The 12,079-nt window shown below is 51.1% G+C and overlaps 1 protein-coding gene across 10 annotated transcripts in view; it reads left to right on the top strand.

Moving 5' to 3' along the window:
* Nucleotides 1-11,964, top strand: part of RANBP3 (RAN binding protein 3) — a 62,002-nt gene extending 50,038 nt beyond the window's left edge. For 9 of the 10 annotated variants that reach the window (XM_014531901.1, XM_014531899.1, XM_014531900.1 and 6 more), the window contains 9 exons: nucleotides 130-249; nucleotides 2,101-2,204; nucleotides 2,611-2,689; nucleotides 4,011-4,113; nucleotides 4,667-4,776; nucleotides 6,995-7,115; nucleotides 9,514-9,656; nucleotides 10,043-10,226; nucleotides 10,396-11,964. In XM_014531901.1, the coding sequence (XP_014387387.1) occupies nucleotides 130-249; nucleotides 2,101-2,204; nucleotides 2,611-2,689; nucleotides 4,011-4,113; nucleotides 4,667-4,776; nucleotides 6,995-7,115; nucleotides 9,514-9,656; nucleotides 10,043-10,226; nucleotides 10,396-10,439 (1,008 nt within the window). In that variant the 3' untranslated portion in view covers nucleotides 10,440-11,964. Of the gene's footprint in view, nucleotides 1-129; nucleotides 250-2,100; nucleotides 2,205-2,610; nucleotides 2,690-4,010; nucleotides 4,114-4,666; nucleotides 4,777-6,994; nucleotides 7,116-8,174; nucleotides 9,486-9,513; nucleotides 9,657-10,042; nucleotides 10,227-10,395 lie in introns of those variants that run through there. The other variant, XM_014531903.1, reaches the window with a different exon arrangement.
* Nucleotides 11,965-12,079: the final 115 nt, after the last annotated feature.

Here is a 12,079-nt window from a genome sequence, read left to right as displayed (position 1 = left end):
CCTCCTCGGATGTTCCTCAGCCCAGGGACCCTCGTCAAGGGACATGCAATTGTGCTATAAGATGATTCAGCTTGCTCATCAGGGCTAATGTGTCCCTTCTTTACAGTTGTCGTTGTTCTGTTTAACTAGGAGAAAGAGCCCCAGAAAAATGAGTCTAGCAGTACTTCTGAGGAGGACAGCTGTGAGAAAAAAGAGCAAGTTGCACAGCAAGCGTTTGTATTTGGGCAGAACTTGAGGGACAGAGTTAAGGTATGCACTCAGAGGGCTGGGGGAGCCGTTGAACTCAGGGATTGATCTCTGTATGTCTCTCGCCAGGTTCGAGAACAGGAATTGCTTCTGAAGGGTGGGGCAGACACAGAGGCTGTGTTGTGAAGTGGTCCTGTGACTCTCAGCACGGCCGGCAGCTGCTTGTTGTGCATGTTTCCCATACTCAGCTGCTCAGCCACCCAGGCTGCCTGCCATCCCTCCATCCTCAGTGGGACTCAGCGGTGGCTCCTGGCTACAGGGGACAAAGGGGCAACCAGTGCGAGGTTTTTGTTTTCTTCAGGGTTTTTTATCTCAACACTAGCAGCATTCAGACCAGATTGTGTTTAGTTGTTGGAAGCATGACCTACTCACCACTGTGGGTTGTTGAGCAGCATCCCTGGTCCCCACCCTCTAGATACCAGGCGTATACCCTCTCAGTTGTGACAACCACACATGCCCCCAAGTAGTGCTGAATGTTTCCCACGGGACCAGATTGCTCCCGACAGAACCATCATCTTATTTTCAAAAGTAGGGCAGGTGGAAAGATTGTTTTCTCTCCCATAGGAGCAACAGTATCTGCCACCTCGGGTGGGTCCTGCCCCCAGGCAGGTGGGTCCAGTCTGGGGACTGAGTTGGGGTGGGGGCATCTGGCAGTGGCAGGGGTCTCAGCTCTGCACCCTCTGTGCTAGCACTTCAGAAAGACTAGAGTGAGCAGCACTACGTTTTGCAGCCACAGATATGGAATGTTGTTCTGTGCCATTTCCAGCAGCTCACCTGGCAGGAATCTCCTTTAGAGGACTGAGAGGCAGTGTCAGTGGCCATGTCTGGGGACATCTGTGGTTGTCACACTAGGGGGAAGGTACTCCTGGCATCGAGTGGGTAGGGGCCGGGGATGCTGCTCAACACCCCACAGTGCCCAGGACCATCCAGCCCCAATGTCAGTGATGCTGAGGATGAGAGACTCGGAAATAAGGAAACAAAAGTCACCACATAGAAAACATGCCACCTGTGTTCTCCTGTGGTGTCACTGTCCAAGAGAAGCACAGATGCCCCAGGAGACAAAACTAAGTGTTGATGTCATATGACTTTAGCCAAAATAATGCGTTCCTTGGGGACTGCTCCCTCCGGGAAGAGGAAAGTGAAGGAACAGCCTTGAAATCTACCAGCCCTGGGGGCAGTGTCTGGCCATCCATCTAGTTGAGTCTGCTCCTCAAGTTCAGGGCAATGCTACCTTGACATGGGGGCAGGGGCAGTGTCTCCTAGAGATCCAGGGCTCATGTGGTCTCTGAGGTCTTGGTCACATCCCACCTTCTCCACAGAGGGTGACTCCAGGCCATGGTCTCCTAGCTCCTCTGAGCTCAAGCTTCCTCGCTCACAGGACCAAGTCCATCCTTCCACCCCTCAGGGTGCCCAGGAGTAGTGCGTTAGGTCACGTATGTGATGGAGCAGACAGGGCAGCTGGCATCAATGAAGCCCTCAAACAACAGTGCTTTATGTTCTTAATAAACCCCTTAAAACACCAGATTTATAAGTGTTCTGTGATCTCGGAATAGAAGTGATGAAAATGCTAACAAGATGCCAACCTGAGTGCATTTTTTATTTTATTTTTTTAAAACAAGGTAGAAAAAGTCCACTAACATTTTATGAATTGTTTTTGTACCTTAACTGTGAAAAGCAAAAAGTTCTGGAATTGATTACAGCGCCAGCACCCAGTGCTCACACACAAGCCCCTGCATGCACATTGATGGGATTTGCATGTTGAGCTGTGCCACACGGCGGAGGGATTGTGCAGCCAGGCCAAGCTGTAGAGGTCCAGAATGTGTGTTCTCTGAGTATAGTGTTTCTATTTCCCAGTTAATAAATGAAAACACTGAAGCAGCTGACATGGAAAATGCCGGACACCCCAGTTCAGAAACGCCAACCGCGACCAACTATTTCCTTCAATATATCAGCTCCAGGTATGTGTGTGAGGCCCTGTGTCCAGCCTCAGAGGCACTCAGGTCATTCATCCACCTTGTCTGTGGCCCAGAGAGGAGGCAGAACCCAGACCAGGAGCCAGCCTGGTCCTTCCCTGGGGGGCAGGATGGAGGGGAAGGAGCAGAATCCTCCAGAATTCCAGTTGCTCCCTAGTCCCATTCTTCTTTCCCACTTGGCACAGCTGTGGAAGGGCCAGGACAATGGACTTTGATGGACAACTTTGAGGCAGGACCTGAGTTCTGTGGGGTTGTCCAGCCCAGCTCTCAGAGTGACTTCTATCACCAGGACCTTGTGCCCAGAACAGAACCCAGTGGCCGGTGGCAGCTCAGCTGCCTCTTGTTACCCACCAGGTTCTGCCCCTGAATTCACAGTCCATCTTCTTTTCAGTTTAGAGAACTCGACCAATAGTGCCGATGCCACCAGCAACAAATTTGTATTTGGCCAGAACATGAGCGAGCGCGTATTGGTGAGTGGCCCCTATGGGGACTGTTCTTCCTGGGGCCCAGAAGGTTTTTAGAGCTCCCCAGCCCAGGTCAAAGGAATGTGAGTGTGGCTGCCGCGTTGTCTCTTGGAAAATTCGGATGATTTCAGTTGCAAGTAAGAAAGAAGACTCAGCTTAAAGTCAGGGGCAGGGTTATTTGCTCTCCAGGAGCCAGTGTTCCATTTCCAGTCTTTCCTCATTCTAAGACAGGTTTCCTGAGGCACAGGCCATGCTTTCCTTGTGAAGTCTGGCTACAGGTACAGCCATCAGACCAGTCCTTAGCTGCACGCTGCTGGGGCCCACCAGAGCCACTTCTGGAGCCAACGATGGTCCTCCCACCTGCCAATGAGGCTGCGGCACAAAGGGGGGGGGACAGGTGTGGTGGCCTCAGAGGGACCCTGTGTCCCATGTACTCCCGACACATCACAGCCAGGGTTGGGTTCTGGGATTGTTTACGTGCTTCCTTACTTCATCCCTTTTTTTAAAAAAAAATATATTTTATTGATTTTTTACAGAGAGGAAGGGAGAGAGATAGAGAGCTAGAAACATTGATGAGAGAGAAACATTGATCAGCTGCCTCCTGCACATCTCCCACTGGGGATGTGCCCGCAACCCAGGTACATGCCCTTGACCGGAATCGAACCTGGGACCTTTCAGTCCGCAGACCGACGCTCTATCCACTGAGCCAAACCGGTTTCGGCCCTTTTTTTCCCCTGATCAAATGGGCACAGCCCTTCTGTGTCCATTGTCAGTGTGGCTACAGAGCTGTTTTGGGTCCAACCAATTCTGTCCATGTTTGTCTCAGAATACATTACATTAAAAAGCCCTCTGCTTTTTTCTCAAGCATCAGTACTGTCGATTTCCTGCTAAAATGAAATAGTCAAAGAACTACCTCACACAAAGGTGAACTCTGCAGCCCAAAGTAATGTCAGCTGGTGGCACACATCTCCCGGCAGTGCCATGAGAGGCCCCATTGGGGGGCTCCAAGGGCAGTTCATGCATGATGCCCCTTTTGTGTTAGGTTTTAACACCAAATGATGCTTGAAGATTGTTGTGTGGTTTTTGGAATGGAGGTGTGGTGAGTATGGCTGGGACATAGCCCATGGGGAAGGGCTGTGTAGGTCTGTCTGCCAGGTCTGGGAGGGTCCGCAAAGCTGCAGAGGAGGAGCTGTGGGCAGAAAGCAGCCCTCTACCCAGCAGGGAAGTTCTGAGAGCTGCTGCCGGGCCAAGGGACTTACTGTTCCATAGTGGTTGACCCACCAGGATCGCCCAAATGCCTTTCCCATGTGCCTTTGTTTCCCTGCAGAGCCCACCCAAATTAAATGAGGTCACTTCAGATGCCAACAGGGAGAACTCAGCTGTCGAGTCTGGGTCCGAGTCTTCGTCCCAGGAGGCCACCCCTGAGAAAGGTACGTCGCAACACTATTGCCTCATAGGAGGGGGTACCAAGTGACAGGACACTGTCCATCCACGTGCCAGCCTGGGAGGGATGTAGGGATCAACTCAACATAGCAGTAATAACCTCATGAACCAGCCACTGGGACAGAGCCAGAAAGCCATGGGCACTGGTTTTCAGTGAGCAAAAAGGGGACATGTTCATCTATAAACAGTTAGGCCCAGGCCCGTGGTGCTATATGGTGATTTGGGGGTAGGGTGATTGAGATGGTTGTAGCCCTCTCCCTTCACACCCTGAAGCAGCAGAGGGAGTTTTCTTCCGTGCCCTCTTCAAGGTCTGCCCCCTCCTGAATGGGAAATGGAAAACCCATAGCCATGCCAGCAGCTCCCAGCTGGCCTCCCGTACAGATCCCGAGGCTGAACTACTTGGCATATTTTGGGGTCCACTCCATGTCCCATGGGTAGCTGGTACCCTTGAAACCAAGCCAACCCTTTGCCTCCTGTGCAGTATACTCTCGCCCAACCAAGTAAATAGTAGTCAGTGTCATTTAGCTAATAACATTGCAGAATCCCTGGCCGAATCGGCAGCCGCCTACACCAAGGCAACAGCGCGGAAGTGTTTGTTGGAAAAAGTGGAAGTTATCACCGGGGAGGAGGCAGAGAGCAACGTGTTACAGGTAAGGTGGGCCTCTTGGCTCTTAGGTGGAATGTTATGGTCTGAAGCTTCTTTGTGCGTTTGAGGGTCCAGCCCCCAAGGGGTCAACCCACATTCTTCAAGCACATCGGGGAGAGACTTCCCCTGGAAGTGACAGAGAGGTCTGAGTACCACCTTTAGGATCTTGTTGGTGGGGCTTTTGTTGAAAGTTTAACCAACTCTAAGGGTCTTCTTATATTGCTTTGTTTTACAACGAAAGAATTCTGTTTTGAAACATTCTCATAGTTTAGGGCAGTGGTCGGCAAACTGCGGCTCGCGAGCCACATGCGGCTCTTTGGCCCCTTGAGTGTGGCTCTTCCACAAAATACCGACTTCTGCGCATGGGCCACGAAGTTTCAATCGCAATGTACGTGCGTGCCCGCACGTGGTATTTTGTGGAAAAGCCACACTCAAGGGGCCAAAGAGCCGCATGTGGCTCACGAGCCGCAGTTTGCCGACCACTGGTTTAGGGAATTACACGACTGTTGTAACTTCTCTTACTATCCAGAGTTATAGCTGTGGTTATTTTGTCACACTGGCACCTTGTCTTGTTTTATTAGAGGGAAAAAATCACAGCTGCAGCCCAAACTTCACCCTACTCTTTCCCTGTCAGCATTTTCCTTCCTAGTCTGGGGCAACATGTCCAGGTCTCTGTGCCTGTTATCTGCTTTTCACACATATGTATGTGTCTATAAACTATACATATATAGTATAGAGAGGGTTTTAATGCAGGTTTTAGTGGTACTTCTTTCCCCACTCAACTTTGTTTTTTTAACCTATCCATGTTAAGAGATATTGACATGATGATCTGCAAACTTTTTCTGTAAAGAATCACTTATGGTCCCTGTTGATAGCCTTTTTTAATATAACAGCTTTATTGAGATGTAGTGCACACACAAAGAAATTTACCCTTTTAAAGCATACAGTTTGGTGGTGTTTAGTATATTGACACAGATGTGCAACTGTCACTATTATCTAATTTAGAACATTTTTGTCCTCCAAAAAGAAACATTGTGCCCATTAGCAGTCACTCCCCATTCCTCTCCCTCACCCCCAGGCAATCATGAATCCACTTCCTGTCTCTGTGGAGTTGCCTATACTGGACATTTCACATAAATGAAATCACATACTTTGTGGCCTTTTGTGTCTGGCTGCTCTCACTGAGCATCATGTATTCAAGGTCCATCCATGTTATAGTGTGTGTCAGTGCTTCACTCCTTTTCATAGCTCAATAATATTCCATTGTGTTGAAGGACATTTAGGTAGTTTCCACTTCTTAACTATTATAGAATTCTGCTGCTATGAACATTTGTGTGCAAGTTCTTGTGTGAAAATCTATTTCATTCCTCTTGGGTGAATACTTAGAAGTGGCATTGCTGGACCATGTAGTCACTTCATGTTTAACTTTTTTTTCTTTTTTTTTAAATATGAGAAAAACATTGATGAGAGAGAACCATCTATTGGCTGCTTCCAACATGCCCCCTACTGGGGATCAAGCCCGCAACCTGGGCATGTGCCCTGATGGGGAATAGAACCAGCGACTTCTCAGTGCATGGGACAATACTCAACCAACTGAGCCACACTAGCCAGGGCAACCTTTTTTTTTTAATCCTCACCCAAGGAAATTTTTCATTGATATTTTTTATTTTACTTTTTTTTTTAGAGAGAAGGAAAGGAAGAGGGAGAGAGAAATATCAATGTGAGAAAGAAGGTTGCCTCCTGCACACGCCCCAACTGGGGATCAAGCCCGCTACCTAGTCATGTGCCCTGACCAGGAATCAAACCCGTGACCTTTCAGTGTACGGAATGATGTTCCAGCCAACTGAGCCACACTGCCCCAGGGCCATATTTACTATTTTGAGGAACTGTATGAGGCTTCTGGTTTATCCACATCCTCTCCAGTGCCTGTTATTATCTGTCTTTTTGGTTGTAGCCATCCTAGTGGGTGTGAAGTGATATCTCATGGTTTTGATTTTCATTTCCTTAATTTTTAAAATATCCCTCTAAAAGTATAAAATCCACTTTAGTTTGAAGGCAGAATAGAAAACTGGCCAAAGGTCAGATGTGGGCCCGTAGTTTGTTGACCCTGGTAGTACATGAGAATTAAATGGAGGCTCCCAGGTATCCCTCCCCTCCCCCCCATAGTGGCATCTACCCAGCTAGGGTCCCTTGCTCACCCAGAGGGCTGCCCTGTGTTCCAGATCCAGTGTAAGCTGTTTGTCTTTGACAAGACCTCGCAGTCTTGGGTGGAGAGAGGCCGGGGACTGCTGAGACTCAACGACATGGCATCGGCTGATGATGGGACATTACAGTCCCGACTAGGTGAGCTGTGGGAGGGCCTGGATTGGTGCAGAGTTCCCAAGGCAGTAAAGGGCAAGGTCTCAGCTTGGCCCCTTGACCCAAGGAGCAGGGGAGCAGGTCCTCACGGGAGAGCCCAGGTACCCACACCCTGAGGCCTGACCCGGAGGATCCAGCTGCCAGCCCTTCCATGACTTCCCTCTTTCTGAGTGTGAAAGTGAGATAAAAGTATTTAGCAATTTTTAAACTTGTTTTCTGACCATGAAAGTGTCAGTTATTTTATGGTAGGATGGAAAAAGAAAATAATCAACTGCAGTCTCTTGATAAAGAGAAATCTCTGCTAATAACATGTTGGTCCACTCCTGTTCTGTGGGTTTTTTCTTAAGGAAATGGGGTAATTTTATATTCTGTTCTTTTCACTCACTATTTTGTGAACATGCTCCTGTGTCATTAAATTTTCCTTAAAAACATGACTTTGGGAAAACTAATATATTCTGTTGAAAAATGAATGTATGTCACCATTTCCCTATTGATGGACATGTAGTTTGTCCCTAATTTTTCTGAGTATCATAAATGGTGGTCCTGGGCTGTCTGCACATGACTCTTATTCCCAGAAGTATGTTGATTACAAAGATGGATTGAGGGGGTATATACACATACATATATACATGTTTGAAGAGAATCAGCATGTTCATTTGTCTATGTTGTGAAATATGTATGTTCACTTTTTTTGTTGTCTTCCCACACAAAAATTGCCCTCCAGCCTTTACAGAAACAGCTATTCATGACCCAGTAGTAGCTTACGTTGCATCCTTTCAGAATTGTCTCAGAGATTGGAACAGGGATGAAAAGGGTCCTTCTGTTTGGGCACCGTTCTTTTTCCCCCATGGATGTCCCCTCCATTCCTTTTTCATTTTTTCTTAGGGAAATGTTCAAATGTATGTGGACAGAGAGAGCACAGTATTTGCAGCCCCACAGCTCATCACCCACCTCCTCAGGCAGCAGCATGGTTGCATTACGCCCTCCCCTCCCTCATTGAGATCCCTTTACTTTCACCCCACACAGCCTTTTACCTTGTCACAGACCTTCCCTCTGAGCCCATCTGAACTGCTCCACTGCCTCAAAGATGGGCACTTTGGGCTTGCGAGGCCAGGCTTAGAGGACACAAGGAGATTTGGTGAGTTGAGGCCCAGGACCCCACAGACCTCCCCAAGTTGGCCCAAGCTGCTCCCCGTCCTGTGTGGCCATCTGGATGGGATGACACCTTTTAATCCTCACCAGGTCTGTTCTAATGGGGAGAGCTGGGCTGGCTGGCTGGGCTCTGACAAATTGGGCAGGCTGACTATGGCATTGGGTCTGCTGCAGGGAGACCTGGGGGTGTCACATGTATGTCCAGAGAGGAAAGGTCTGTGCCCAGTTTTTCTTTGCCATGTTTCCTTCACTCTGTCTTTATCTCCTTCCTGTTGGAAGCTCTGAGCACAGGTTAGCCTCAATCCTTTTTCTAAGAAAACCTCAGGGACTTGGCCTGTGAGTGGGGGACAGTGAAGAGGTCTTGACTTTTATGTGACATGCGTCACATAGTGTGTGAGTGTCGACGATTTCACTAAGCTTCTTCGTGAAGTCACCACTTTGCTGTTATTTTAGCAATAAAGGTAAACAGAAAGCGCCTCCCTAGTTCTCTTCAGCTTTGCACCCTGGGCGCCCACCTAGGGCAGGATTGTCCAGGGGGTGGGCGGGGGCGAGACCCGCAAGCCACCTAGTGCACACAAGCCCCTCCGGGAAGCCCACTGCTGGTGTGAACTTCAGGGAGCGCTGGGCCCAGGCCCACAGTGCCACGGGGCAGAGGTGGCCACGGAATCTGAAGAGCCTTGCAGAGGAGGGAGGGGTGTGTGGCGGGGGAGGAGGACAAAGTTAAATCAAGAAGCAGAAACTTAGAGACCACAGTTTACCTAATTAAGGATGTAAAAGTATTAACCTAATTAAGGATGTAAAAGTGCTTTTGTTTTCAAAGGTTATTGTTGGTGAGATTAAAACAATTAATTGGAACTAAAAAATAAAGAAGTGTGAGTGTCCCCTGTGTGCAGCCCACAAATGTCCCTATCTGGCCCCCCCTCCCTACAGTTCTCTTCCTGCTTCTGCCTAATCACCCCCTTCCCCAAGGAAGCCCCCATCCTGGCACATGCTGGCCTCTGACCCCGCCAGTGGCATTGGTGGTTCTGGGCCCAGGAAGCCAGGTGGTGGTGCCAGGCCAGCCCCAGCATGTGTGGCTGTTGCTCAGTGGACAGGTGGATGACTTTCGCGGACCTTGGGAGAGTCATGGGATTTCACTGTTGGGGTTTGCTTTCCTTCCAGTTTGTGTCTGTTCTAGCTGGTTGTTGGGCGGTGGGTGGGAACCAGGGCTGAGTGGCCTTGTTGGTTGCAGTGATGCGGACCCAGGGTAGCCTGCGGCTGATCCTCAACACCAAGCTGTGGGCTCAGATGCAGATTGACAAGGCCAGTGAGAAGAGCATTCGCATCACAGCCATGGATACCGAGGACCAGGGCGTGAAGGTCTTCCTGATCTCGGTGAGCAGCCCCCCAGACAGGCTGGGCTGCCCAAACCCAAACAGCCCCCCTCTCTCGGACCAGGGCAGCAACCCCGAGCTGCCACAGGAGGGAAGCTTCTTGGCACATGCTGGCAGTCGCCACAGGGCTGGATCGAGAGTGCCCCTCTGCGGGAGCACTCAGCACTGCTCTGAGAGCGTGGCCCTAGAGAGCAAGGAGGCCTCTAGGTGGGCCCCACCCCCAAAATGAGACGCAGGAATGCCACTGTCACTTGAGGGCTGACCCAACCACAGGCTCTGGGAGCACTTGGAGGGATGGGCCCTGGGCTCTGGGAGCTTTGGGCTGTGAGCCCAGGGAGCGCTTTCCCCATGAAGCCTCATAATCAGGACTTCCTCTGCCTCCCCCAGGCCAGTTCCAAGGACACGGGCCAGCTATATGCCGCCCTGCACCACCGCATCCTGGCCCTGCGCAGCCGCGTGGAGCAGGAACAGGAGACCAGAACACCTGCCCCCGAGCCTGGTGTGGCCCCATCCAATGAAGATGACAGTGACGATGACGACGTCCTAGCTCCGTCAGGGGCCACAGGAGGCGGTGAGCCAGCAGTCCCTGCCCTGGAGGGCGCAAGGGGGCTGGTTTCCTAGATCCCCTCTCATCCATTGCCGTTGGCCCGAGGGTGACATCTTGGTGTGGAAGCCTGACCCCGGGGGCTGGGGTGCCTTCCAGAGTGGGGACCTGATGGCGAGGCCACTGCTTCCCACAGGCGCTGACAACGAAGGGGACGGGCAGACAGCTGGGAGCACATAGCGCCGGGAGCTGGCCACCCAGGAGCCTGCTGCTTTGTCCGTCTGTCCACCCCCCCGCCCGCCCCTCTCCGGCTGCGTCGAGGTGCGGGCCCCGGGAACCACACTCCCCGCTGGGTTGGCCACAGTCCGGATCCGCAAGGCCCGTTCAGAAGCAGACTTGGGAACTGCCTGAATGTGGTTTGGGACACGAGACCTCATCATATTGATGAGCAAAACAAAAAGAACATTTCTTCCCTCCCTCCTTTGAATTGAAATGGCACATTAAGACTTGTCACGGCTTCTCACTGGGACTGGGATGCCTGGTTTCTTCACCCCTCTCATCCGCCGCCATACCTGTGGGTTTCTGCCACCTGCCCAGGCTACCAGGTCTGCTCCCACAAGTGTAAACACTGGCCCTGCTGGATATTTTGCTAACTACTATCTTTATCTCCCCTTCCCACCTTCTGATTTGGGGTATATGTTTTTAGGTTTCTTTTCCCCCAAGGCGCTTTTTTTTTTTTTTTTGGTTTCTTAGATTAAGATGCTCCTGCGTATTGAGCAGGCATAGCTCCAATGTCCTCGTTCTCCCTATGGTCACGGCTTGTGTGCTGGGGCCTTACTGGGGAGCTTGGGGTACTCTGAAGGCTCCCACTTGTTTCCCACCTGGGGCTCCTCCAAGCTATGAAGGGGTGTTGAGGGGTAGGCCTCATACCTAGAGAGAGCTTATCTAGAAAAGGGTCACTGGATCTAGGAGGGTATGAGGAGGCTGGTTTCTTAGATCCCCTCTCACCCATTCCTGTTGCCCAGAGAGGGATGTCTTGGTGTGGAGACCTGGCCCTATTGGATGGGGTGCCTTCCAGAGTGGGGACCTGACAGGCCACTGCTTCCCACAGGAGCTGACAAAGAAGGGGATGTGCATAGCGCCCCTCCCCTCTTGCTTGTCCCCGTCACGTGGGTCACCCACCATCAGACACCCAGGCACACACCTGCTTTCTACTGTTGGCCATTCCTTGCCCAGCCCTGGATGTCACCATCCCCAAGACCATCCAGGGCCAGGGGCCTCCATAACAGGCAGATGGGGTCCCTAAGCAGGGCCTCTGAGGAGTGGCAGGGGACTGGTTCCAAACTACAGACTGCTGTCCCAACACTCGCAGCACACACGGGAGCGGGTGCTTGTGCCCACCCCAGGGAAGGCCAAGACCCCAGGTGGGCATCGCCCCCCTTGCAAAGAAGGTCCCTGTTCACAGGGCCCCGGGGAATTTTAGAAGAAATCATCCAGCCCACTCATAGGGAGAAGGCCTGGTCTCCATAGCTGTGCCACCCACACCTTGGGTTGACTGTTTGCAGCCTGAGCCATGGGAAGACACCAAAGCCCTTCCCTCACCACCCCTCCTCCCACCCCCAGCAGATCTGGCTACATTTCTCTGCTTTAAGCCTTAGCCAACTAGTGACAAGTAAAACCAGATAATGCCCATGTGTTTTGGAACATTTATGTAAGATTGTCATATGAAATGTATTTGGGAACTACATTAAAACTTTTAACTAAACCCCTGGCCTCCTGTGTGCCCCAGGGGCCTCAGGAAGCCCGAGGGCCTGGCCAGGAGTGACCTCTGCCTCCCAAGGTAAGGCTCCTCCAGCAGCCTGGCCTGCCTGCTGCCCTGG

Source organism: Myotis brandtii, unplaced genomic scaffold (genome assembly GCF_000412655.1).
Source record: "Myotis brandtii unplaced genomic scaffold, ASM41265v1 scaffold827, whole genome shotgun sequence".
Classification (NCBI taxonomy): domain Eukaryota; kingdom Metazoa; phylum Chordata; class Mammalia; order Chiroptera; family Vespertilionidae; genus Myotis; species Myotis brandtii.
This window is presented reverse-complemented; position numbering and strand designations above follow the sequence as displayed.